The sequence below is a fragment of the Mauremys mutica genome, chromosome 1, assembly GCF_020497125.1.
Source record: "Mauremys mutica isolate MM-2020 ecotype Southern chromosome 1, ASM2049712v1, whole genome shotgun sequence".
Lineage (NCBI taxonomy): Eukaryota > Metazoa > Chordata > Testudines > Geoemydidae > Mauremys > Mauremys mutica.
In genome coordinates, this window is record NC_059072.1 from 207,275,399 (window position 1) to 207,302,925 (window position 27,527).

Consider the following 27,527-nt stretch of genomic DNA (forward strand, 5'->3'; position numbering starts at 1 on the left):
CACTTTATTTGTGTGAATGGTATTAGGGCTTATCCACACACAGTTGTACTGAATTAAAAGTGCAATTTCAAAGAGCCATATTGGTACAAAAAGGGCTTACAGTAGTTTAATTTAGGTTGATTAGAAATAGGTTTTAGTTAAACTGAAATAAGCCACCAAGAGAGCAGCTACATGGGGCTATACACTGATTTAAGTTAAACCAGCGCAATGTGTATGTGCAGAAAAAGCCTAAACCTCTTTGCTGCCTTTGGAACTGGGTGCTAATTAGTGCAAACTGCAGTGAGTGTATTTGACATATCAAAATATTTTAAAACAGATTTTAAAATAATCCAGGGACAAAAAGGTAAAATATGCAGATTGACCACCATTACAGATAAACACCACTACTGTACTGTTAAGGAAAATCAGCATGGTAGATCATGTATTATGAGGGGTTCACTCCTGACATCAATGAAGACAAAGACTGGACCTGTGATACACACATGGAATCATGAGATATGGGTTTTGCTTATTTCCATATACATAACTTACCATTGTAGGCAATTGTTAAAATAAACAGTGACTGTGGAAAAACAGAGACCCCACTAAACGAAAAAGCCTTGTTGATTAGTCCACCAACCAGGTCAAAAATGTTTAGGTATATACAAAGTAAACAATTCTAAGTTTGTGATATACCAATTTAGTCAGAAAAGAGAAATAGACCTTTTGTATTTCTAGTTACAATGAGTATATTTAATTAGAACCAACTTAGGAATTCTTTAAAAAAAATCACTATCTAGAACAGAGGCAGGGCTGTGATACTATACAATAAACATTTAGCTCCCAAGAAGTAGCAGAATTATTACTTTTTAAAAAAAAAAAAGCAAAGATGCAGATCTCAGGCACGAAAGGCTTTTAGAGTAGTTTCTACTCTGTAGAGTGAGATTATACATATGTAGACAAAAAGGACAGGAAATTCAGATTTAACCTGTCTGTGCAGATAGCTTGAAACATAATGACAATGTCAGCAGAGGAACCAGCTACAATCGCTAACCCTTGCCTGAAACCAATTTACCAAGTTGTGTTGTACACTGACAGGGAGAAAGGGAGTGTATTAGGCTTTTAAGACACTAGTTACGTATTTCCTAAATTGTGCAAGCTCCTTCTGTCATGTTCTTAAATAAAAGTGATGTGGTATTAGCCTAGATTGATTTCTACAATCAAATACAAAACCGATCCTGTAGCCTTTACTCAAGTACATCCCTTATTGAGTTGCATAAGGAAAGACAGCGGTCTACACCTTGTAACATGAGTACCCAAGTGCTATACATGGATTTATGTTTTTAGATTGAGGAAACAAAGACCATTCCCTAGAATGTGGGCGCGCGCACACACGCACGCACACGCGCATGCACACACACACACACACACACACACGTGTCTCAACAAATGAAAATAATGGTTTCGTTGACAGGTGGGGTTTTTAAAATTTTTAGCACCTGATAATCTTGCTGGCACAGTTTTAAAGAAAAGTGTCTGGTTTAAAAGAAGGGTTATGTTTCTATTACGTGCAGGTTATGTATCAAAAAAGCTTTATTTTGAACAAGTTCTCCATTTGGTTTTACAGTCTTAACATACATCATATTCATGGACAAGAAGCATTTTACAGAGGAATCAGATTTGAGACTAATACAAATAAGAGGAAGTCACTTGGAATTATGAGTTTATTTAAAATTAAACATATCCAGACATCAAAAGGTACCATATGCTGTCATTTACTTGAGATTAAGAAATTCCATGAGCTAAAAGTGATGTTTTTCCAACAGAAGAAATCTTGACATTTGTAAATGGTCATCAGTAGGTACCTTTCAAAATTTTTTCCTTGTTCTACACTTTGTATATGGGGAGAGGGGGCTTAGGATAATAAAGTGAAGTTTCTCCATTTCCATTAATAAGCTTAAATAGCAGTTTTAAATGGCTTTGAGGAAGTGACATTTGTACCAAATCCTTTTAAAAGTTCACATTGAACAATTTCACTAGTGTAGTATGCAGTATTACAGGTGAGGCTACAATGACAATTGAGTTTGTGCTAGATTTGTGGTCTATGCTCTCACTAGTCAGGTTGTGGAAATGTACAAACTGTAAGCTTTTCTTCCTTGTGAAATTCAATGACATCCCCTGGCTTGCTATCAATGTCCCTGAATGCATATTTGAGTTATATTATTAATTCACAAGGCCACAAAATGATGCATTCAGTGGATTCCAATGAGAGGGAGAAAAATTTTGAAGTAAAATAAAGCAAAGCACAAGAAATTGTGCTCTTTGCAATTCACTTGTGATATGTACTAGTTTAGGTCTTGTTTACAAACAAAAGCTGTACCAGGCTAAAATGATTTAAATAAACTGGTACAAATCACTGTGTAGACACTGGCTTATATCAGTTTAGTTAGTTAGCATCAGGACTCTGTGGTGTAGACAAGGTCTTACACATGCTGTTTGCCACACAAAACGTAAGAAAATAATCCCTGATTTATTTGTAGACATTGCCTAAATGCACATGAATACTGTCCCTATCTTGCTGGATTTTGCAATCTAACTAGAAAGGGGTATTAAGTAACACAGAATGTCACTGAAGAGAAAATGGGTAAATCTTAACATGTACATTGAGGTGAATTAGAGGGCTAAGTTAACAATCTCAACCTCTCAATTGGTGGCAGGGCTACCCCCAGGTTTCAGCTCATTGTGATATTGACACCCAAGGTCCTTGAAACACTGTTGAAGTCCTTGAGGTGACAGGAAGCCAGAACCCGATTTCTAGTGTACTGAAACATAGATCAAAGCCATCTTTACACATCATAATGGTACAGTAAGAGAAAAGCTTCTTTTGCTTTGCCATTAGCCTTTAAAACCAAGTTTCTGTATGTGCCGATTTCCCCCTAACCTGGTTAGTGAAGGCATTCTGCACAAATCTGGGAATAACTTAATTTTTATTTTGGCCCAAAAGTTCACCTTAAAGAGGTAAGTTGTGTAAGATTTTCTGCTTCCCTCCTTCAGTATTCCCTAGTAGTAATCACTATTTGCCACTTCCAAGTGCCAGCAAGTGCGGTCTTTTCTTATGTTTATCTTTTGGGGATAAAAAATAAAAACTGAAAGTTAGTTATTAGCCTGGCCACAAAATGTCTATATCCACTGCATTTAGATAGAGCTATTCTTCAATCACTTTTAGGCAAGTTTGCATTAATACAAGGTTTTGAAAACACTAGTAGCATTAGTAAATTCCTCCCTTTCTGAAGATAAATAATTCCTGATGTACATAAAGTTATAACTGGTGGATACTTTCTGCAACCCATTATGCTATTTCATGAACTGATAAGCAGACCAGGATCCAAGTCTGATTATACATCTTCTAAAGTCAGCTACTGTACAAGTTATATAGCACTTAAGATGTTCCAGCAACTCGTCAGTTAGAGGCTTTAGAGCTAGAAGAGGCACTGAATCCCATAAAATGTATTTTGCTTTATGAAGTACAGCTATGATTCACAGCTGCAATGAAGAATGTAGACAGCGTAAGCCTAAAAATATCTTAACTTAAGAATGTAATAAAATGCTCTTGTCCATTAGCTTTGCTTTGCAAGTGCTTTATGTAGGAAAAGATGCTTTTAACTACAGGTCAGATCTTCTCTTAGACGTGAGCAACAGATGGAGAAGGTTCAGTGTACTTTTCACTAGCGCCCAACTTACTCCTTATCCTGAATACTGATATGCTTTCAGTTACAGGACAGCCAATGGAACTTCAAGTAAAAGAAACCTTCCATGAAGATGGATCTGATACTCAGATATTTTTTATACAGAACTCATCCTGCTGTATGGAGCATGAGCTTTTGCATGATAACTTGATGTTCTGTTCTAAGATACGGCATTCATAACTTTAGCCTGAATACTGCACTAGATACACTGTCCTTCTAAGGAATCACCTGAGGCAGGTAGGTGTGTGTGTGAAGAATAAAAAAAAAACCCTTTAACTATGAATTCTGGCACAGCCAGGAGTAGCAACTCAACTACTCGAGGGCTTAGAGAATAGGCTTTAGATTTTACACCAATGAATTGGATTTATTGTAAATGCCACAGTCACAGTGATAGACAGTGCACAGACTTCTATTAACATACATATTTTTGTAACTTAGCATTTCTACTGAGTAAATAAATGCACTTTGCACAGCCTTCCTTTAAATGTGCCTAAACTAACCTAAATAAGCAGACAGAATAGCAGAAAAGGGAAACTTAAATTGTAACTGTCTCTTAAGCAATATAGCACTTTATCCATGTATATAATATACTATTTTATATTATATACACAGGCATGCACATTTTCCTTAACAGTTAATTCACACCTGAATGTAAAAACTTGCACCTCCTTTACATTTGCCACCTTTACCGCAAGCATAGTTAATCCAGCTATTTGTCAAGAAAGAGGAATGACAGTTAAAAAAAGACTTCCCCCACAAGAAACAAGTTACACAAAGAATACTGTATCACTACAAATTTTTATTCAGAAGCCCATCTTTTTAAAAAAAAATCTCATTAGGAACTTGTTTGGTCAATTGACTACAACACTTTCTACCAGACACAATAGTAAAAATGGCATGGCTCAGAATCGACCAGATCTTTCACGATCTCTTGACCGCCTTCTATCACGTTCCCGTCCTCCTCCTCCTCCTCCTCCGCCACCGCCGCCTCCTCCTCCTCCACCTCCACCACCACCACCTCCACGACCACGATCTCTGGATCTAGAACGACGTTCACGGGACCTTGACCTGGATCTATGCCTGCAAAAAAGCATTAAGATTGTAGTTCTTAAATATGGTGAAACAATGCAGCAATATTCTACAGAGTACCAAGGATCACTCATTCAAACGAAAACACTAGAAAAAGCAACAGAGTTTGAAATAAAGTAGTGATTAGGTACTTCAACCACCTAAGAGCCTAGCACTTTCAAGCCCACAAGGCCATCATTATAGAATTCTTCAGTTTTTGACAGTGAAGGGTCAGTATGTATAGTGAAAACTGTTACCTGCAGTCACTTGTCTGAATGGCCAGAAAAGGGTCAGTTCCCTGTAAGTACCCCTCTAAGTTAATTGCACTGTTACACAGAACCAGTTAGAGCACTGTGAGAAGTCTTTTGTAGTCATTTACATATTTAATGGTACACTACAAGTCTAAAGCCATAGGGACGGCTATATATAAAAAAAAGCCTAACAAATCAGGATTTTCTGTACTAAATTTCCCAAGTAGTATGAGATCAAAGCATTTTCCTCCTCTTCAGTCTCCACCTTCTCCATCACCAACATAGTAAGGCCAGTGAGCTGCAAGAGCCCAAAAATGCATCTCTGATGGCACAGCTACTCAGAGCTCCAGAGCCAGCCTCTTAGGGAGGAAGGTCACAAAAATATTTGAGAAGGATTTTGAAAAGCTTTAACAAGTCATTTCTATTACCAAATGGAAAATTATACATTTAAATTTTTTTTAAAGTTACACTACTAAATATGAACTACAGAGTTTTTTATTTATAGGCATTGCTGTGGAGCTCAAAGTGGAACTGAGCAACTGTGTTTGCCTCAACTTGTGAATACACCAAATTTGTATTTCAGGGGAGTTTGGTGATCTAGGACATGAAAGAATGATGCATTCTGGTGTGTCACAGCAAAACTGTGTGGTGCTTTTTTTTTTTTTTTTTTTGAGATAGGGTAGAAGTGTATATGTGTAAGGCAAAAGATGAAAAAGCAAGATCATTTGTGCTGAATGTTTACTTTGCCCCTTGTAATTTGGGACATTTGGCACAAGTCTCATTTTGGTTACAATACTGGCAGGTCACCTTTAAATATACATAATCCATTCTTGAAAATCCATATTCATAATCTCACAAGAAAAGATGAGGAAGGCTTTTCAGAAAGAGAGGCCAAGCTCAAGTGTTACTGACTAAGGGAAAAGAGGTCAGGAACCAGAAAAGTAACCATATGGCTCTTAAGTCAGCAGCACATCTTTTACAATATTATAATATTCTTAGTATAAATATATCCCTGACACTTTCAATTTAAAATTAAATAATACTTAATTTATCAGGAAAGCAGGAAACAATGCAATATGAACTTTTCACAATTAAGTTTACTCCTCCAATTCCCAAAATATTGCAAGACAATTCAACAGCATTTTTAGAAAAATATGAATGTTTGTGTTTGTGAAAGTGTTTAACTGATAATACTGGAAAGTGAAGTCCTATCAACAAAAGAGGTTTCATACTGATAGCAGCAATGCAACGTTCGCCAACGCGCCTGAATTAAGATTATCAGAAACCTTTTTGCCACTGCGTGGAACTCTATCTATTGCCCATTCGATACACAGCACGCCTACCAAGGGGGAATAGTAGCACCAATGGATATGGAATTTTGTGATGTTGGCAACTGTCCACTAGCAATGGAACCAAGATCACCAACTCATTTGACACATGCACCAATCAGACATCACTTTCACTTTCCCAACATAGAATGGATATGAATTGATTGGAAACTCTGTACTTCACATTACTGACTCTCTCTGCCACCCTCCATTTTTGATTATTTTTAAAATTTGCCATAAAGCCAGATTAAGTCTTGAATATTTACAGAAGAGTCAGATTGCGATTCCACACCAGAACTGGATCAGGAAAGGAAAAAATGATTTAAACAACTTTCCTCAAAGTCAGATCCTATTCTTTATGTCTTCAAAAAGTTTAGGGAAAAAATCCCTAAATTATTTGCATCAGTTGGCTTTAAATTAAAAATATAAATGCTTACTTCTTACGACGACGTCCATATAATTCACGTCGCAATTCTCGGGAAATGGGCTTCAAATGCATAAAGTTACAGAAACCTCCTCGCGTACACTCTCTGTGGAGCAGAAGAAAATTACCACAAAGAAAGCATTTCCAATTTATACTCTTAGCTTTTCTTCTATATAAACCTGTGGTCACGTTAACTGATCTGTGATTTTTTTAATGTAACATTAAACAATTTAAACATTAAATTGGGAAGCATGACTCTTGGTAAAATATCGTAATTGCCCTGAAGTCAGAGTTACACATGAGCATAATTTACATGGAATTACCTGTGTGCCTGGTGCACGAACGTCCAAAAGTGAAGAGAAATTTTTTGTAAAGATGAAGAGACTGAGTGCACATGGTGCTAAGGCATGTGAATTGAGCTTGCTCTAGAATCTAGATGTTAGTGTAGCTTTAAGTGTATTTTCTCTTAATGCATCGTTTGGAAATGCACTTGAGAAACCTTACACTCATGAAAAGCTTAACTTGGAGGTATCTCTAAGCTACTATAATAAATAAGCAGTAGCAAGTATCATTTCATTACCCCATTTCATACTGACGGCAACAAGCTTCTCTGAAGTCAGTCACAGGTGAAAGCTCAGCATGAATTGGCTGACCATTAAACCAGCGATTGTTCAGATCAATCACAGCCTTTTCTGCATCTTCTTCACGACGAAACTGAGAAGAAAGTAAAATTAACATTCTCAAAATATTAAATAAATGGTAATGTTTGATCTATTTTAATTCCCGGCTGGATATTTAACACATGCTCAAGGCCAGCAATAAAACTAGAAGCCCATTTTATATTCTATTTGCCCCTACTCTTAAATGGTGTTTTAATAAAACATATGTGGGTCCATTCAGTTTATTATTTAAGCAGTAACATTTTAAACATAAACAGTCAATCTGGAGAAGACTTAGTGGTTTCTCTTCAGACTAAATAATTTTGTTGAACATTAACATTCCATGTTTAAAAGACTAATTGGTCTTGCAGGCATTTGTAAGGAATATGAATTAAACAACAACATAACTTGCAAGTATATCAGAAAATCGTTATCTAACTCACTAGTTACTGGACAATTAGAGCTTAAAAGGAGGCTGTCAAGCATTTTAGACCATGAATTTGTGTTCTCTAAGAAGGTTTGATAAACACTTAATTCAAAAGATTAAGTGTGCAATAACAAGGTTCTGGGAGATTTAAACCAATATCCCACCTTTCAGTGTTTACACTCCAAAACAATACACAGTGCTAATTACATAAGAACCAGAAAGCAAAACTGACTGGAAAATAAGCATGTGATAAATACTTTTTGAATTCCATCAATGATTGGGGTTAAGAAGGGTGTCAGGATAAATCTAGTATCAGAGGGGTAGCCGTGTTAGTCTGGTTCTGTAGAAGCAGCAAAGAATCCTGTGGCACCTTATAGACTAACAGACGTTTTGCAGCATGAGCTTTCGTGGGTGAATACCCACTTCTTCAGATGCATCTGAAGAAGTGGGTATTCACCCACGAAAGCTCATGCTGCAAAACGTCTGTTAGTCTATAAGGTGCCTCAGGATTCTTTGCTGCTTCTACAGGATAAATCTAGTAATACTTAAAATGGCTGTATGCATTTCAGCAATTTTGTAAATGCCCAGTTACTCTCTCCTCCCCCTCTTCCCTTCAGGGTCAGGCTTGTACAAATGCCATTTTATTTAATCTGTTTTTTATACCTATTCCAGTTTGCATAATGATCTCACCAACATTACAAAAAAAAACCGTCTCAATGTTCAAGTTGAGCAAGGTGCAAAGAGCAGGCAAGTTATGACAGTTCTAATAAATTCAACTGCTAGCAAGATGGGTAAGAATTTTTAAAGTATGATTTTCATCTGATTGACCCCTTCAGTGTACTATACTTCTAATTTTAAAGTTTAATACTGTAATGCGCAACAGTGTAAATACTCTATTTATTACGTTTCACAGGAAGAATATAAAACAAGCTAACAGTCTTGCAACATCTGAAAAAAAACTGACTGGAATTTTATTTAAAAAAATTTACTTGTATTGTACTTTAACCAGTTGACACACAAATTAACACACAGTATGACAGTTCAGTATTTTTTACTCGAGTGGACTGAGCTGATCCTGGTCACAATTAAAGTCAAAACTGAACCCAGCTATTCTAGTCTTCTCCTTAAAACCATCTAGTGTGACTGTTCTGAGAGGCTTTAGAGGAATTGCAAGACATTCTGTGTAAATGGAAACTCCTCTCAAGTGCATTTGCTGAATAAAACCAGGCCTTTCTCCAACAATGAAGTAATTAACATTTAATTGAGCAGGTCACAGTCACACTTGTAAGTCAACAATTTTATAGTTCACTGCTCTGAATTTCAATGCCCAAATGTAAATCAGACAACAGTTCATCTATGTGAAGTATCTTCACAACTAAAAAGGTGAGATCAAACTTTATGAAAACAAGACAGATTCAACTGTAAGGGGATGTATTGCCACTCTGCCTGGTTTGGATTCTAATCCATCCAAACACACAAACTCTCTCTCCAATGTACAGGTATTTACTTTCATAAAGGTGCCGCCATGTTTTGAAAATGTTAATTGTGTATATTAAAGAAAATTTGTATTCATGATGTATTGCAGAGGTGCTTTTGTATCTTACCTTTACATATACATTTCCAACTAGATGATCTCCAAGATTATCACAAACGTTCATCTCCTCAACTTCACCATACTTTTCTTCCATTTCCGTGAAGACCTCCTAAATATAGAGAAATTTATTAAAAACATATTGTGCAAATTAGATGGATTAAACATACCTACAAGACAATTAATCATTACTTAAGCAGGAAGACTATTCTTTCTCCCAACACCCTTCATACATTTTTGTTCTAAGACTGTAAATTTCTGGGCAGGCACTGTATCAGCCTGTGTGCATGGACAATATTTAATACACTGTGAGTACTACAAGGATAAAGTAATTAACTACACAACTAAAAGGTAACTTTTCTTTATTTAGAAAATGAGATATACAAGACACTAAAGCCATGCCTTTTGGAAAGAAAAGCCAATCTTCCAGTCTATTACACTTAGGGTGACCAGATGTCCCGATTTTACAGGGACAGTCCCGATTTTTGGGTCTCTCTTATATAGGCTTCTATTACCCCCCCATCCCTTGTTCCAATTTTTCGCACTTTCTGTCTGGTCACCCTACACTTCAAAATTTATTAATTGTTTGCTAACACTGAAGTATACTTTTTAACTCAACTGTGTGAGGAAAAAGCAGAATGGGAGACACACCAAAAATAGACCATACAGTATTTTGTTTTGAAACTTAATCCAATCCAAGGTCTAATATAAACAATAGAGTTATATGTAAATTAAAGAGGGACTACAGCAGGGACTATATGTTTAATATGTAAAACTGAAGTTATACAAAAAATATCTAGACACTAACAGGATACACATTTCAGTCAAGCAACCAAATGTCTAATTTGTGTTTTCTCCCCTCTCCACCACCCTTCCCTGAACACTCCCAGAATCCAATCTTATTATCATTTAAACAGTACACTCTTTGGGGCAGGGAGTGTTTCTTGTAATGTGCATTTAAAGCCCTATTTATCAGAATTAGGGATGGTAAATCTGAGAGAATTATAGTTTTCCTTTTTCGGTCCCATCAAGGATTAGCTGGAGGGTTTATTTTTGTAATTTTTCTCTGCCACCAACTAAACTTTGCCTTTGAAGAATACAATACATTTTAAACAGTGAATTTCAACATACCTCAAAGAATTCATCATAATGTTCCTGCATTTCAACATCACTCACAGCACCTGCAAATTCCAAGATTCGAACTGATTAGAATCAATATTTGAATGACAAGACTCTGAACATACTACAAAATATATTTTAGAGAACAGAAGTAGTCATTTACCGAAGCATAAGAGATGCTATGTAGTTAACCATTAAGGAGTATTAAAAATAACTGTGAGCAGCTTTGAGTCCCAAAAGAAAGGAATATCTCAGTATGTGATACTAATATGGTCAAATCAAGACAAGTTTTAATCAGCATCCAAATGGTACATGCCAAATTTAAGGGGAAAGGATTTACTTTGAAATGTGACTAATTAAATGTAGAACCCCACCCTCTATCTGCCAATGGTTTACCTACACAGAAGGCAAGTGCTTTGTCACGTTAACTATTTTAAAGCATGATTATTAAGATTTCTCTTCCTAAAGGCGGAGCTTTGTTTAAAGATGTTCACTCCTCCAGTATAAATACACTAGTTTGAGAAATCACTGATGTGATTAAAACTGCAGCTCATCGTGATCCATTGAATTTGTTCAGAATACAAGATACGCTTTTCTTGTTCCCTCAGTAGAGTGAAACTATGTGGCTTTGTGGTAGAAAGCATTTCTCCATTTTATTTTTAATGCCAATTTATCTTTCTGTAATACTGTAGAATGGTTTTTCTTTTGTTTTTTTTGAAATGCGAGAGAGGCTGGCCATATATTCACATTAGATCATATTCATGCTCCTAGCTGGCCTTTGCAGTTGAGTGCTGCTTGCCTGCTGCTAAAAAACTAATGTAAATTAAAATTTTGCTAATTTTTCAAAGTATTAAGTATAACAAAATAAATTACAAGAGATATTTTCAGTTCTACACCATTTTACCATACATTTTATTTAATAAGTCATATACATTAAAGCCAGATTGATTAAATCTTCAGTTAAATGGCTTTATTACGATCAAGTAGAGTAGCTTTAAAATAGATGTGGCACTTCATGCAAGAACAATGTTTTAACCTTTAAAATGCAACACCATTGCTTTACTAAGCAAAACCTGCAATATGACAGGAGGAGGATCCAATAAAGCTATGTTTATTTGCCTCAGTCGCTGTGCAAAAATAGGTGCTCTGAACCCAGTCATTTCTGGATCACAGTGCAAATCAGGCCATTTAGAACAGCTTTTCATCTTTACTGAAAGATGCTTAATATTAACCAATCAAGCTACCTAATCTTCGTGGAACTATGGACAATTTTTATCTATAAGGTTAAGGGACACTGGTCAAGTAGTTTAAACTCAAGATATTTGACCTTCCAGATTCAACGTTTGCTTTTCAAGAGACCCTTGCCTATGCAGCAATTTAAAAAACTCCCAAACATTTAGTCAACATTCACTACATAGAGACAGTTTAATAACTAACCATATTCCCAGGGCTGTGCCAACATCAACAATGATAGCACACTAACATCTGAGTGATTTAAAAAAAACGCATCAGTTTGGGCTCCACAGAAAGAAAGGGGCATGATCAAAGTTTACCAAATGGGAAAGTGCTGAAAACTGATACGGATATTCCACTGTCAAACTAAGATTATAAAAAGAAAAGTAAAGAAACTGGAAGTACTTGAGAGTTTCCCTCTAAGGTGGAAAGGGTAAGCATCATACACAGACTTCACAAACATTCAAGTTCCAGGGCTACCAGTGTCTGAACCTTGAGAAGCCCAACTACTAGATAAAATCAAGACTATTACTGGTCAAAATTAACATTAATCCTCTATGACAAGAATGGAGAGGAAAACAGTAAAGCAACAACATTAAATAGCTACCCATTAAGAATATATGCAGTATTTAAATAGGGACAAAGCTGAAAAGATATGGGGAGGGTTTCAGCACACCCATTGATTAAACAGAGCTATAACTCTACCATACCGGTATAGTTAGGCTTTGTTATACAATTACCCATCTATCAAGACAAACTAAAGTTTAAATATTAATATCAAACTCTAGTTTGGAGAATCTGTTTACCTAAAGGCTCCTGCAAACTCCAGGAGGGTCTGGGCAAATAAAGTCTAAACAGCTGCACAGCAAACCAAGCAACTTTAATTCTGTGCAAATTAGTTACCAGCTCACTGAGAATTTAGCTGATGTGTAGGAAGTACCCAACATCCAACTGCATATTTTTAGCAATATACAGATAGTAACACCGTAAACATCTATAACAAAAAGCCTACAGGCCAACAGAACTTTATAAACCCATACAAACTTCATAAGCAACATTCTACTTCTAAAGAAAAGCCCCAGTTTAACAACTGACATTAAGTGTCAAGTCGATCTAATCAAGTGCATTAGTTTTGTTATAAGATATGCTGTTTATGCTAATCATATGAATCACATTTCACTCTGAAATTAGTATTTGATTTCATAAAATAGAATGTTGTCTCATTAAATGCTGGTAACCAGTGTTCCCTCTAATTGTTCCCACCCATGTGTGGAATGAATTTTGTTACGTTAACCAATATGGAGGTGATGTGCCACAACCGTCATTTTGGTGTACACAACAAAATTCATGTGGTGGGGTAGGGGCAAGGGGTTTGGAGAGTGAGAGGGGGCTCAGGGCTGGGGCAGAGGGTTGGGGTGCAGGGGTGTGAGGGCTCTGGGGTGGGGCCAGGGATGAGGGGTTTGGGGTGCAGGAGAATGCTCTGGGGCTACGGCAGGGAGAGTACTCCCCCACAGCAGCACCAGTACTGGGGGGTGGGGGGAGGTGTCTTTCCCTGCGGCAGCAGTTCCAGGGCTTGGGCTGCAGGATAGGCGCCCCATCTCTGGCTCCTGCAGGTCCGGCCGGTGCTAGGTCAGGGAGGGGCACCCCGGCTGTGACAGGCCCGGGCTGAGGCTAGATTCAGGGCGTGGTGCCCCGTGACAGGCCAGGCCGCGCCGCCCTGGTTGCAACTGGGTATGGGCGCGCTGCCCTGGTTTGCGCCGTGCTGCCCAGATTCGGGCTGAGGTAGGGGAGCCCCGGCTGCAGCAGGTCCAGGTTATGGCATAGTTGGGACCATGGAGCCGCCCTGGCCTGGCAGGCTGGGGGCCGGGCAAGGTTGGGATCGAGGGAGGGTTGCCCCTCCACTGGGGAGGGTTCCCTGAGTGCCTGTGCTATGCTAAATAGGCTGCTTAATGGCCACGCAGGGAACTTAGCTGGTAACTAATCCAAACTAGTCTATGATCTAGTGGCTAAAAAAGTAATAACTGAACAAAACTTTAGCACCACATGCTCAATGTTCAATTTGTTATAAAATATTAGAAAAATAACACCCATCTTTTTAGTTCTAAAGCCCTTAAGATCTTTTTCTACTAGTGTCATTGGTTCAATTGTAATGACAGATCAGTAGTCACAAACTGACAATCTCAGTCATTTAACTTCTGTCATGATGCACAGTACGAGACTTTTTGCCCATTTCCTAACTACAGAAGAGTTAAGAAATTAGTTCATAACAATATCCAAACTGCTTCCTTTCCCCAAGTGTACTTTTAAAATTATTTCCTACTATGAAAATATGTAACTTAGGTCTGGAATTTGAATTTTCAAAGTAAGGGAGAATTTGCAACATGCACTTATCCAAAAGGACAGCTGCAGAAGAGTAGAATTTGTCAGTCTATATTTTTCTTCCAAAGTAGTCACTAAATGGGAGCTGCATTATTAGCCTAGGACAAATATTTTTGCAAGCAGTCTTAAAGTTCCAAATTTGAGTGCTCTCAACGTTAACATAATGATAGGAAACATGTTATGGATTAAGTTAATGTGTGACTGTCCTGCTTTTTGAGCAGTGAAGTCTAATGCATACCTTTAAAACATACAGCAAAAATATGTCTAGGATGCAGGCAAGTGACAGAGGGGAAGAAGGGGAAAAAGGAGACAGCAGTGGATCAAGACTGCTTTACAGGGGTTACCAATTCAACCACTTTTTGATATAATGGACAAGTATCCAATTTCTCCTAAGAAACAAATTCTTGTGGGGGGGAGGGAGGGTGTGTGAGAAAAGGACAAAAAATTGTTGACACATTTTATGAAGTGTGGGCAGTTTGATCCGTTAAACTAAAACGGTAGACCAGCTTAAGTCGACACTGAGCTCTGACAATCAAGCCCAGGGAACCAGTGAAGGAACTTGTATGAACTTACAGCGCAAACCGTCAGCAGACTGGGAAGAGTTTTGAGGGTTACGGTAAATGTTCAAGAGGGCAATGGTCTGAAATACAAAACGCAACAACTTTATATTATGGAAAAGAAATTTAACACGAAACTGGTTTCCTTTTGGTGATCGCTTTAGCCGAGTCTCAGTGCTGAAAGAGAGGTAGTTATTTTCTCCCAAGAGGAGAAATTTTCACTTAGCTGGTGACCTTTCTGAACCAACCTAACACTGTAAAGCAATAGAGATCTCATGATACTCGATTACTGTATTTTTACTTTAACAGTTACTTTGCTCACCTCCATTATAATTGAGGTGTTTACATGGGGTTCAATCAAAAAAACGTTTCCAATATAATGAATGGTATCCAAGTGTCATAGTAACAGCTGTAACATGTAAGGTATCATCATACGCAGATGTTTGATTTTGGCCTTATTGAACAATTAGTGAATAAAACAACCCCTCAAGACACATTAAAACCAGCATAGACTAATGTATAACACAGTAATCATGGTATAACATGAAATCTCCATTTCCTAAAGAAAGGAAAGGTGAAATAAAGTGCACAATTTTGGGCAACTTACCGTACATCATAAATATACCTAAGTTTTCATATTATATCAAGAATTTGAGAAATGCTTGCAAAGTAATCCTTTAAAAAATGAATGCAAAAATAAGTGACAGGGCTTAACAGTTACAGGATGTAATGCTCATGCACTGTGCAAATGATTTTGAATCAAGGAAGTCCAATTAGTTTATCTTTTTATAAAAGTCACTTTCTGCACTTTATAAACACGTACATTTACCAAATTCTTGATATATGCGCAAGAAGAGTTCCATCACTTGTCCTGTTTGCAACAGCTTTATGTCAGCAGCTCAGAAGCCAACATTATTTTCTCATAATTATGAGTGGGCTCTTTAACACCATTCTTTAAAAAAATTTCTCCAACTGTGGGACTTACAGTGTGAGCCGTCAGCCGTCTGTGCACTGTTTTGGGGATTACGATAGATGTTTTGAATCAAGATGGTCTGCGGGGAAAAAAAATAAAAAGGGGAATTCTACTGGCTGCTGTGCATATAACAGACAATTGCAAAGAGACAACTATTCATAAGATATTTCCTTTTGTATTTGCAGAGTATCTTCTGAAACTGCATCCAAACCATCATATTATGAAAACAGTTTTAAATTAACCACCAAGAAAGAGCTGTGTTTGGTTTCCCTAGTGAACTGTCCCAAGTATATTTACTGAAACTGTTTATTTGAAGTAAGTGTATGACATCTTGTGTCAGAAGTACAATGTCACCTTGCACTTCAAGCTGCTCAGTTATGTAGATACCCAAGTTTATCTTAATTTAAACCAAATTCATTACTGTAAGCCTAGAAAAGCTGCATTTGTTATCAGTGCACAGTACATAGCATGTGTTGCTGTAAAGTTTTTAAACGGTTGCCTCAGATATCAAGTTTTTCAAATATCAACTAGATACCCCCTATTGTCTGATCAAGCAGTTTCTTGGTGAAATTTCTGTTTAAATAATATAATAGTTTTAAATGTTCACGTTTTCCGATCCTTCAATAAAGATCAATATCCTTTTAGCCCTTCTGCTTTTTACTTGAAGAATTAGACCAGGCAGGCTTGAAACCTTACATTTGTACCGTTCTTCTTAAAATCAAGTTGTCTGAAAAAACAAACCATGTTTAAGTTAGTAAACTAATATTACATAAAATTCCAATGTCCATATAACTGTAATCAGCTCAAAGAGATTCAGATTTAATTACTTAATATATAAGTTTAATGTTAGTTTGCATGAACTTTCATCCCCAATTGAATTTAACTGGTGCAACACTTGTTTTCTGATGCCACCAAGAGATTAAAACCTGTTAAGTTACATTTAAATCATATACTGATTTTACTAACACATCAACCAAACCAATACCTCCACCAGTGGTGGTAACACAATAAAATATAACCATGGCAATAGCTCTCTATTAATAAGATCTGTTCCTCAATTTTCTATCACAGCTGATTACCAATATTTGCACAAAGTCTTCCATAATCAAACTATTACATGTCAAATTCACTAGTGACATCACAATCCAGCTTGTGTGTCAAGTCCAATGTCACACATACACTAGACTATGACTTCACAACATGACCCTGTCAAGCCCAGCAGTTCACTTCAACTGACATCAGATAAACAAGGACTAAATTGCCAGAGAGAAAATTGCTGGTCCAGGTTAAGAAACAATTACTTTTAAACTCAGGTTTAAAAAGTGATTTCTGAAAACATGTTTAAGCCAGACAGCATGGATGGCAAGTATCCATTAGATGTGTTGTTACGGGAAATCAGTGAAAGAGTTAGGAATCGAACCCAAGTTTCCCTACAACTAGGCCTGAGCTAACCCACATATACTAAACAATAAATTTGTAATCATCTAGAGAATAGGGTTATAAGGAATAGCTAGCATGGATTTGTCAAGAACAAATAATGCCAAATCAACCTAATTTTTTCATCTTTGACAGGGTTACTGGAATGGTGGATGGCGGGAAGCAGCAGCTATGATGTATCTTGATTTTACTAACGTTTCTGATACAGTCCCGCATGGCATTCTCATAAGAAAACTACAGAAATGTGGCCTGGATGAAATTACTATGAGGCGAGGGCACACCTGGTTGAAAGACCATACTCAAAGAGTAGTTATAAGTGGTTCACTTTCAAACTAGGAGGGCATATCCAGTGGGGTACCTCAGGAGTTAGTCCTGGATCTAGTACTATTTAACATTTTCATTCATGACTTCGATAATGGAGTGGAGAATATGCTTTAAAGTTTACAGATAACATCAAGGTTGTGGGAGTTGCAAGCACTTTGGAAGACAGGATTAGAATTCAAAAAACCTGGACAAATTGGAGAACTGGTCTGAACTCAACAAGAGGAAATGTAACAAAGACAAGTACTTCACTTGGGAAGGAAAAATCAAATGCACAACTACAAAATGGGGAAAACTGTGTAGATGGTATTGCTGTTGAGACGGATGGAGGTTATAGTGGATCACAAATTGAATATGACTCAACAGTTGCGAAAAACAGCCATGAAAAAGGCTAATATTCTGGGGTGTACGAACAGGAGTGTCAAATATGTCAGACATAGGAGGTATCTGTCCCACTACACTTGGCACTGTTGAGGTCTCAGCTGGAATACTGCGTCCAGCTCTGGGTGCTACAGTATAGGAATTGTGTACAAACTGGAGAGAGTCCATAGGTGAACAACCGAAGTGATAAAAAGTTTAGAAAGCTGACATCTGAGGAAAATGGTCAAGAAACACTGGGCATGTTTAGTTTTGAGAAAAGAAGACTGAGGGGGGACCTGAAATCAGTCTTCAAATATGTGAAGGGCTGTTACAAAGTGGAATAAGATCAACTTTTCTCCATGTCTCTGGTAGGACAAGAAGTAATGGGCTTAATCTGTAGCAAGGGAGATTTAGGTTCAGTATTAGCAAATACTTGCTAACTATAAGGGTAGTTAAACTCTGGAATAGGCTTCCAAGAGGTTGTGGAATCCCATTCATTGGATGTTTTTAAGAACAGATTTGACAAACACCTGTCAGGGATGATCTAAAATTTATGTGGTCCTCCCTCAGCACAGGGAGCTGGACTTGACTTCCTCAGGTCCCTTCCAGCCCTACATTTCTATGAATCCATATTGTAATATTAAAACATTTTTAAAAAATACATTGTTTCTGACCACTCTTATTAGCATAGCTATGTTTGCAAGAGGAATTTTAAAGCAGCTTCTTAAAAGGGGAGAATTCTATTGTAGATGAGATTTTAGAAGTGGTCCCTCCAGGTCACGGTTGAGGCATATTAGCAAGGCACTTCCACTGTTGCATATACTGCATTTCTGTGGGTAAATAGCTGGAAATGCAGGAGCTTTCCTAATCACTAGAAATGAGAAATCATCTCTTTACCTGCATATCTTGACAATCAGCAATGATAGAAAACAAAGTAAACGTAAGTTGGAATTTAAATGTGGAAGTTTTCCAGGAGCATGGAAGATGTTCTTTGAGAGAACTGTAGTGCTAATAAATCAAAAATACATGTTAACCAATGCCCCTCTCTTTTTAGCCTATATCCACTCCTCATTTCACAGGTAACATTTAACCGGCCACAGACTGGATAATATGTAGAGCCAATTGTATATCCTTAAGCAGCTAAGGTAGAGAAGCAATCCTTCCACACCCAATGGGCTAAGCAAGTGACCGCTAACACTTTTAGCCTAGGCCAAAGATCAAGAAGGAGCAGGGGAATCTCTTCTGACCATGTCAGCTAAGGAAGCAAATTTGCTTTAAAAATAAATAAATAAATCTTGGAAGTTCTGACATTTGGGATGGGTAGAACATGCTGCCGCTGTTTGTGATGTAATCAATCTAGGATGGTTTAAGTGCTTAAACATCTCTGAGAAAGCACACACCTTACAGTTAGCACTGTCTGGACTCTACTATAGACAAGCTTACAACAGCATTGCCCCCTGCAACCATTAGGGAGATAGGAGACACTATAAATGCTGGGAGAGGAAAATGGAGGAAAAAAACAGTCCCTCCCCAGGAAAAAAAAAAAACATAAAAAAGTTGTTTGGCCTCAATTAATTCTGGATAATTATTCAGTTAATTATTCATCTGAAGTGCTTAGAACCTACATTTAAAGAGATATGTACATAAATTCTACAAGAGGGAACAAACCTGGCTAAATGTTGGTTTATTGTGCAATCGAGAACATCTGTCCCCATGACGGCAAGCTCCAATTTTGAAATAAAATGAACAGTTGACTCTGCAAGTAAAAAACAAGAGATAATTAGTCTATGGAAATACAAGGCAAGAGAATATGAATACACAATTAGCATTTAACATAAATGCACCCTATCAACTTAACTTTAATGCACAATTACATACATCAATCAAATCAATGAAGTCCAAGACAGTAATGGGACTGGTTAGTTTATACTGATTCCCCCTCATCCATGACCTGAGAGACCTGCTGAACTCCAGGACAATCAAAAGCACACAGAGCAGCTGCAATCTAGAGTACTTAAGTGTACTTATTCAGTACCTTATTGTTACATTCGGCATCAGTCAGTGGGAAAATATTCTCACCTGTAACCACTATTGTTTCCATTTGTTTCTCCTCCTTCCTCATCCTTTCATTTCTCCCCTTCCTCCCTCTCTCTTCATTCAGGCAAGCCCCAAATCTTTCCTCCCTCTCAGTCAGCTTCAGTCCCATCCCACCAGCTAAAACAGTCAACAGTTAAATAGTTGACACTTAAGGGATGTCTACACTGCAGCTGGGAGGTGTGATTCCCAGCACAGGAAGACAGACTCCACTATCTTAGCTCCCCACTCCACACAGTTCAATGCCCTGCTGACTCCCAATGAAACATACAAACTGAACACACAGTATTTCTAATTTCACAAATGCAAACAACTGCTAGACAGAGCCTTGACTATCTCTCTTTATAATCAAGAGGTAATTTGTACCACAGTAGCATAAACTGCCCATGAACCAATGAGAACAGGACTTATTTACCTTGGTTATATAAAGTAATCACAGGCACTAGATAGTACAGACAGCAAAGAGAGTGAAAACTGCCAATAAGGGCTATATGCATACACAAAGTATATAACCTTGCTTTTATCTAAATTTACTTTTCTTTATCCATACACTCACAGTTTACAATAATTCCTTCACATTTCCTTTTGTAGAGCTGAAAAGGAAACCAACTTGTTTATTGGCTATGTCCCCACTGTCCCCTTCCCCCTAACCTTAACTGTGGTATGTTTAGTACAGTAACTAAAAAGCAGAACTTAAATAATTGGTAAATTTCACATTGTAGCTCCAGCGGCAAAGAACACACAGAGGAACAGAGTGAAAAGCACTTAATTCTAATGGGCTGTGCATAACACGTGTTGCATGTTGACACCAATGATTGTAATAAATTCCACTTTGCAGTCACAATTACAGGCATGGAAAAAATCTGAAAGGTGTTCAAGTGTATATTTGGGCTTCTAGGCAGCAACTTCTATCACCAGATCACAGCATGAAACATTCAACACACATTAAAGATTATATTCTAATTCACACCTGGCCTACACCTAGAATTTAGGTTGACTTAGCACAAAACTTTTCACAGCCCTGAGCAATGTAGCTACGTTGACCTAACCCCCACTGTAATCACAGATGCGAGAATTCTTCCATCAACCCACCCATGCCTCTCAAGTTTGGTCTACAGTGGCTCTCGACCTTTCCAAACTACGGTACCCCTTTCAGGACTTTGATTTGTTTTGTGAACCCCCAAATTTCACCTCACTTAAAAACTGTTTACAAAATTAGACAAAAATACAGAAGTGTCACAGCACACTATTACTGACAAATTGCATACTTTCTCATTTTGTCTGTATTAAATTGTAGATTGTACTGACTTCGCTAGTGCTTTTTATATAGCCTGTTGTAAAACTAGGAAAATATGTAGATGATTTGATGTACTCCCTGGAAGACCACTGCATACCCCCAGTGGTATGTGTTCCCCTGGTTGAGAACCACCAATCTACACTAGAGCAACTTATGTTGGTATAACTAAGTGGCTCAGGGGTGTAGAAAACCCACAACCCTGAGTGACACAGTTATACCAACCTAACTTCGGGTATGGCTACACTTACGGTTTGCAGCGCTGGTAGTTTGCAGCGCTGGTCATCCAGCTGTGTAGGAGCAGCGCTGGTGTGTGGCCACACTCACAGCTACCAGCGCTGGTGTGTGGCCACATTTGGAGCATTTGCAGCGCTGTTGGGAGTGCTGCATTATGGGCAGCTATCCCAGCATTCAAGTGCACCAACGTGCTTTTCAAAAGAGGGGGGTGGAGGGTGGTGTACTGTGACAGGGAGCGGGGAAGATAGAGAGAGTGGATTTTTGGAGCCAACACTGAGTGTTAGCTTCCTGGATTGGAAAAATCACAAAATGTTCATGAGCCCTTAGTCTTAACTCTAATTGCAAACAGCCTGCCTGTTTGCTGTGATCAGTGTTTGTTTTTTTAGATAAGCAGTTCAACGGAGCGATCGGCTCCGTTCTGTTTCATTCACTCTTCCTGCCTGCCTCTCATTTGATCGTTCACAGCCAGGTATAGATAGCTCCTGTTTGCTGTGATCAGTGTTTGTTTTTTTAGATAAGCAGTTCAAACGGCTCCGTTCTGTTTCATTCACTCTCCCTCCCTGCCTGCCTCTCATTTGATTGTTTACAGCCAGGTACAGAACGGAGCTCCGATCGGAGCTCGTTCACAACAAAACAAAGAAAGGCTGCATAACAAAACAAAGAGAGTAATTTATAAAAGCATTCTGGGATACACCTTATTCCCTGGAGGCCAATCACAGCGCTGGTGTGTGGCCACACTTGATGACCAGCGCTGCAGCACCAGCGCTGGAATCCTTATTCCCCATGCTGAGTGAGGTGTACGGCCAGCGCTGCAGCCAGGGAGTTGCAGCGCTGGAAGTGCCCTGCAGGTGTGGCCACTTACTAATTGCAGCGCTGGTGGAGGCTTTCCAGCGCTGCAAATCGCCAGTGTAGCCATACCCTTCCTATGCACTATGTTGATGGGAGGACATTTCCAGTTGAAACAGTTACCGCCCTCTTGTGGTGGATTACCTACACCAACAGGAGAAGACCCCTCCCATCATTGTAGGTAGCATCTTCACAGAAGTGCTCCAGTAGTACAGCTGAATCAGTGCAGTTGTGCTGCAACATTTTACGTGCAGACAACCCTCAGAGATGGATATATTACAGCAGTGGTCTCCAAATTTTTTATGCACAAGATCACTTTTTGAATTTAAGATCAACTCCACCCCTTCCCTGAGGCCCTGCTCACTCCATTCCCCCCGCCCCCCGGTCATTCGCTCTCCCCCACCCTCACTCACTTTCACTGGGATGGGGCAGAGGGCTGGGGTGTGGAAGGGGATGCAGGCTCTGGGCTGGGGCCAAGGGATTTGGAGTGTGGGAGGGAGCTCCAGGCTGAGCCTGGGGCAGGGGGGCAGGAGTGAGGGGTGCAAGCTCTGGGAGGAAGTTTGGGTGCAGGAGGGGCTCCAGGCTGGGGGTTAGGCTGCAAGAGAGGGTGTGAGGTGCAGGGTCCGGCCGGGAGGCGCTTACCACAGGCGGCAGCGCAGCAGGGGTCAAGCAGGCTGCCTGCCTGTCCTCATCCCACTCCCGGAAGTGGCTGGCTACACCGGCCCCTTCCTCCACTGCAAAAGAGATATGCCAGCAGCCAGCCACTTCCAGAAGCAGTGTGGGGCCACTGAGATCATGATCAACTGGCAGAGGCTCCAGGATTGACCAGTTGATCACGATCAAAGGGTTGGTGACCACTATATAACTGCGATGGAAAAACCTCTTCCATTACTATAGTATGTGTCTACACTATAGCTGTATTTGTAGTGTAGACATACCTTCAGATGCATGTCTCAGAAAGAAAAGAAAACAGAGTACCGAGTTCACTCCAAATCCAAAGCTAAAAACCAAACTACAAAACCTCTAATAATTCATAATAACCTCAACAATTTCAACTCAATGACCATTTCAAAGTTTCATTTTCAATTCTCCTCACTGAGGATGAATGGGACTGATGGGGGGGTAGGGGAGCGAATCATGCGCAGTCCCTAAAGGGATCAAAAATGTTTGCATGATTAGCATCAATCCATTCCATCAAGTAGGCAGCAACATTAGGAAAATTCAGAAGCCACATACCCTCATTTTCTGACAGAAGGCTGACCACCATGAGCCATCAAAAATCCACTGAGGCAATGACAGAATCATTTCTATAGAACCTAAGCTTGTTTTTAAAAGCAAAGCAAAACAAGCAAACAAAACTGCTGGCCCTCGAGTTTGCAAAAATGAATCTTCCAGACATCAATCAGGTGCACAGAGGCTACATTAGTGCTCCTGACTGAGCACAGCAACGGCTCCAGGGCCTTTACTGACCAGAGCTTCACGAGCAGCAAAACGACAGCAGAGCCGGGAGGGTCGTTTTCGCCACTGTAACCCCGAGCAGCAGGAGCTGGATTTACGCGGCCTCAGGGTGTCGAGGAGGCGGCGGCTCTAGAGAGGGCGGCGCGGGGAAGGGAGCTACTAGCCTGAGCAGACTTTGAAAGGAGCCCGGGGGGGGAGGGGCTACTGGGCCCCATCCCCAATTGTTCACGGCTCCAAATCGGGACACGAGGACGCGCGCGCGCGCACCCGCCCGCAGCACGACGGCAGCCGCTGACCGCAGGGGGAGCGCGGGAGAGCACGTGGGGCGCCGCTCCGCGCGCACAGTGCCTCCCCCCGCCCCGAATGCGGAGGTGTCCGGGCCGGCTCCCCATGGGGATCGTCGAACAAGCGCGTGGAAAGGCTCTGCGCGCGCAGCCCGCTTGGCGTGGGGACAGTTAGCGCCGTTCCCCCACATGGCGGTTACCCACTGCGCGCGCGGGCCTGGTCTCTGGAAGGCAGCGCGCGCCGCCCAGTTTCCTCTCCCACCCACAGGAGGGAGCGCGCGCGCCGCCACGTTCCAATCGCCAAGGCCGCTCCGCCTGCCCCAGGACGGGAAGCAATAAACTGCGGCGGCGGCGCCACGAGCTGGGCGCGCGCACGCGCGCTCCATGGCGCGAGAACCCAGCGAGGGCGGAGGAGGGGAAGACTCCGCGTTGAAACCCATTCTGTGAACAGGCCGCACGAGCCCGACCCCCGCCGTCTCTCCCCTGCAGGGTACCCGGAGCGCTGGGCCGCCGCCGGTGGCGCGGCTACGGGCACAGGGCACTCACTTGTCCTTCTCTGTGCCGAAGATGGAGGCCAGATACTCCGCCATCTCCCACCACCGACCGACCGCCGGAGAGGCCCCGGCGCCGATTGAGCGCGTCACAGCTTCGCGCCGGAAACTCTCCGCCCCGCCCACCGCCTTCCAGCCACTGACCAAAGCATGGGGGAGGGGGCTGCTGCTGCCATCTGCGCATGCGCCCTCACCGCCACACCCACTTCCCTTCCGCGGCGGGGGGCTCAGAATCAGTCAGCGCGGGCTCCCGCAGCCCTGCGCGCCCAGCCTGGCCCCGCCCCTCAGCAGGGAGTCCGCCTGTGGAGCGCAGGGTCGGGATCCCTACGGGGGCCCGGCACGTGCCACCTCCCCCCACCCTACATGTCACGGGACTGGCTCAAATGGGGGGGGGGTCAAACCCCAGCCGGGGCAGGAGCTGCTCGTGCAGAGCTTCGGCCCCCCCGCGCTGCCGGGTGTAGTAATTGGGAAGCCTATCTGAGGTTCCCACCTGCTCACAGGACTCCCGGTGCTGGGGCTTTCAGGGCAGCAGCTCTGCACTGCCAGACTCCTGCTACAGTCACAAGGTTGGCAACACTGGCTTGTGCTCTTGGCCAGAAGGGTAGGCAAGGTCCAAATTTCTTGGTCAAGGTATAGTCAAGGTCCAGACTCCAGAGGAAAGTAATTTAAAAACGGATGATAATTAAATAAAAAGATTTCAGGGTCTGTTCAAAAGTGTCTGGGAGTCTGGATTTGGCCCCCAGTCTGCCTATTGACTACCCCATATGCCAACAGGAGCAGGCTGACAGCAGGGCAGGGCTGTGCTGGGTTTTGTAGCGAGAATAGCAAAAAGGTATAAAAACAAACCACAAAAAGGCCTTTAAGGACATCAAAAGTAGGAAATCGGTATTCCCCAAACAGCATATAATGTGCTTCTAGTCCTACATAGAGTTGTACAGTAACTATCAGGGTATGTATGGAAATCAGGAGAGAGGATTATGGGATGCTTCTTTTGTCTAAAACAGAAATAACTGGCTGAGACCATCCCTAAACACAATTTACTGAAGTGATTAGGACAATTCACATGCATAAAGTTGCACATAAGCATTTGTATCATTGGGGGCCAAAAACAATCCTAATTGAAATTAACAGGCCCTCCAGTTTTGGGGATAGGGGAATAAAAATGGCAACTGAAAAATGCGCTGAACACTTATTCTTCTGGTTGGTTACAAAAGAGACCTTTACAAATATGTTTGCTTTTTAATATGCAACAAAAGTTTTAGTAACATTACTGTACTTTGACAATGGTTTCACCCAGTGAAAGGCATTCAGTTGATCTCTAGGCATTTGACAGCTGCACACAAACAGAAAATGCCACTGTGTGCGTCAGCTGAGCTAGTGATTGTCAGTAAGGGATGCATCAGGAAAACAAAATAAAATGAACTTGGCAAGAGCTGATAGGTATGCACTGACATTTTAAAATAACTTTGGACACAAACCTTTGCTCAAATATCTCTTAAAATGGTAACTGCCAGGCTTTGATGAATGGATTGCTGTATTGCTATAAGTACTTGTGTCAGTTATCAAAATGCTATATAACTTTTCTCCCTTTAAAAGTCCATTTAAAAATCCCAGCGGAGGCACCGTATGAGTAATATTTATGTAGTGCTTTTCATCCTGAAAGAATCCAGAACTATTCTCTAGCTATAGACATACAGCACCACTGAACTGGAGCCACCTGGGTTCCTGCACTCAGTTCTGGGCATCCTGTTCTTAAAGATGTTATGTCCTTGTCCTAGTGCAAAAAGGGTTCCCTGTTTTATGGCTCTGGTGAGACCCTGCCTGGGATCCTGTATTCATTTCTGGGCACCTCAAAAGGCATCATGACCCAGAGCAAGGGCTAGTCCCTCCTGGCATATTACTTTCAGTTATTATCAGAAAGCTTTTGATAAACTGAATGGAGTTCAGAGAATAACAACAAAAATAACCGAGCCTTTGGAGGCCCTGATTTATGAGGAAAATTTAAGATAGGAAAATTTGGGTTGCTTGGTCAAAAGACAACTGGGAGTGGGAAGACATGGGATAATGTGCAACACTGTTAACATGAAGGAAGGAAAGGAACTGTGTACCATTAGAGCTGATCAAGAATTTCCCATCTGAATCATTTTCTGAGGGAAAATTCAGTTCCTGCAAAATCAACATTTTCTGCTGGAAAATTCAAATTATTTTTTCCATCAGAACATTGTTCCCACCTCTCTGGGATTTCAGTAGATAATCTCCAGGAGCCCAGAGCAGGCTGTTGGGAAGTTCATGCTCCTAGGCTCCAGGGCAGCCTGCCTTGGAGCCAGAGTTTCCCATAGGCACGGGAAGTAGGGGTGCAGGGGCATGCTGCAGCAACCCCAGGTTTTGCACCTGGCATCCCGGCCACTGGCCCTGTGCCCCTGCTGCCCGGGGTCCCCGCCATCAGCCCTGCTGCTGCCCAGGGGCTCAGCTGCTGGCCCCGGGTCCCGCTCGGCCGCGGGTCCCACTTGGCCAGCTGTTGCTGTTGCTCGGCCGCGGGTCCCACTTGGCCAGCTGTTGCTGTTTTTATTGGCTTCAAAAGAGGGTGGGAGAAGTGTTACTAACTCCATTGTACAGATGAGATCTAGAGATAGAGTGACTTGCCCAAGGTCATGAAAGACATTCGTGTCAGATCTGGGAATTAAACCCATGCCTCCTACTCCGGTGCCGTAAGCACAAGGCCATCCTTTCTCTCCCTGGGGGGGAAGGACATAGAGCTTTGCAACCAGAAACTAATTGAAAGGAGGAGCTATCCATAGCTGCTGTAGATTCTGTAAAACTCTAGAATTTTTCCCTTATTTAATATTACATCTATAATTTTTTTTTCTGTAAGTGAAATAGAGAAGGAACATCAGATCAAACAGTGGTAGTT

At 40.8% G+C, this 27,527-nt stretch overlaps 1 protein-coding gene across 5 annotated transcripts; it reads right to left on the minus strand.

Moving 5' to 3' along the window:
* Nucleotides 1-4,547: 4,547 nt before the first annotated feature.
* Nucleotides 4,548-24,769, minus strand: U2AF1 (U2 small nuclear RNA auxiliary factor 1). 5 transcript variants are annotated; one of them, XM_045002588.1, is made up of 8 exons: nucleotides 24,612-24,769; nucleotides 19,521-19,608; nucleotides 14,778-14,844; nucleotides 10,605-10,654; nucleotides 9,487-9,585; nucleotides 7,377-7,510; nucleotides 6,810-6,902; nucleotides 4,548-4,805 (listed from the first exon to the last, which is right to left on the minus strand). In XM_045002588.1, exons 1-8 carry the CDS (start codon nucleotides 24,653-24,655, stop codon nucleotides 4,628-4,630), a joined length of 753 nt encoding a protein of 250 aa, XP_044858523.1. In that variant the 5' UTR covers nucleotides 24,656-24,769; the 3' UTR covers nucleotides 4,548-4,627. The 5 variants fall into 5 exon arrangements, with proteins under 5 accessions (XP_044858523.1, XP_044858524.1, XP_044858526.1 ...); XM_045002589.1 differs by lacking the exon at nucleotides 14,778-14,844 and adding an exon at nucleotides 15,747-15,813; XM_045002591.1 differs by lacking the exon at nucleotides 24,612-24,769 and adding an exon at nucleotides 23,794-24,054.
* Nucleotides 24,770-27,527: the final 2,758 nt, after the last annotated feature.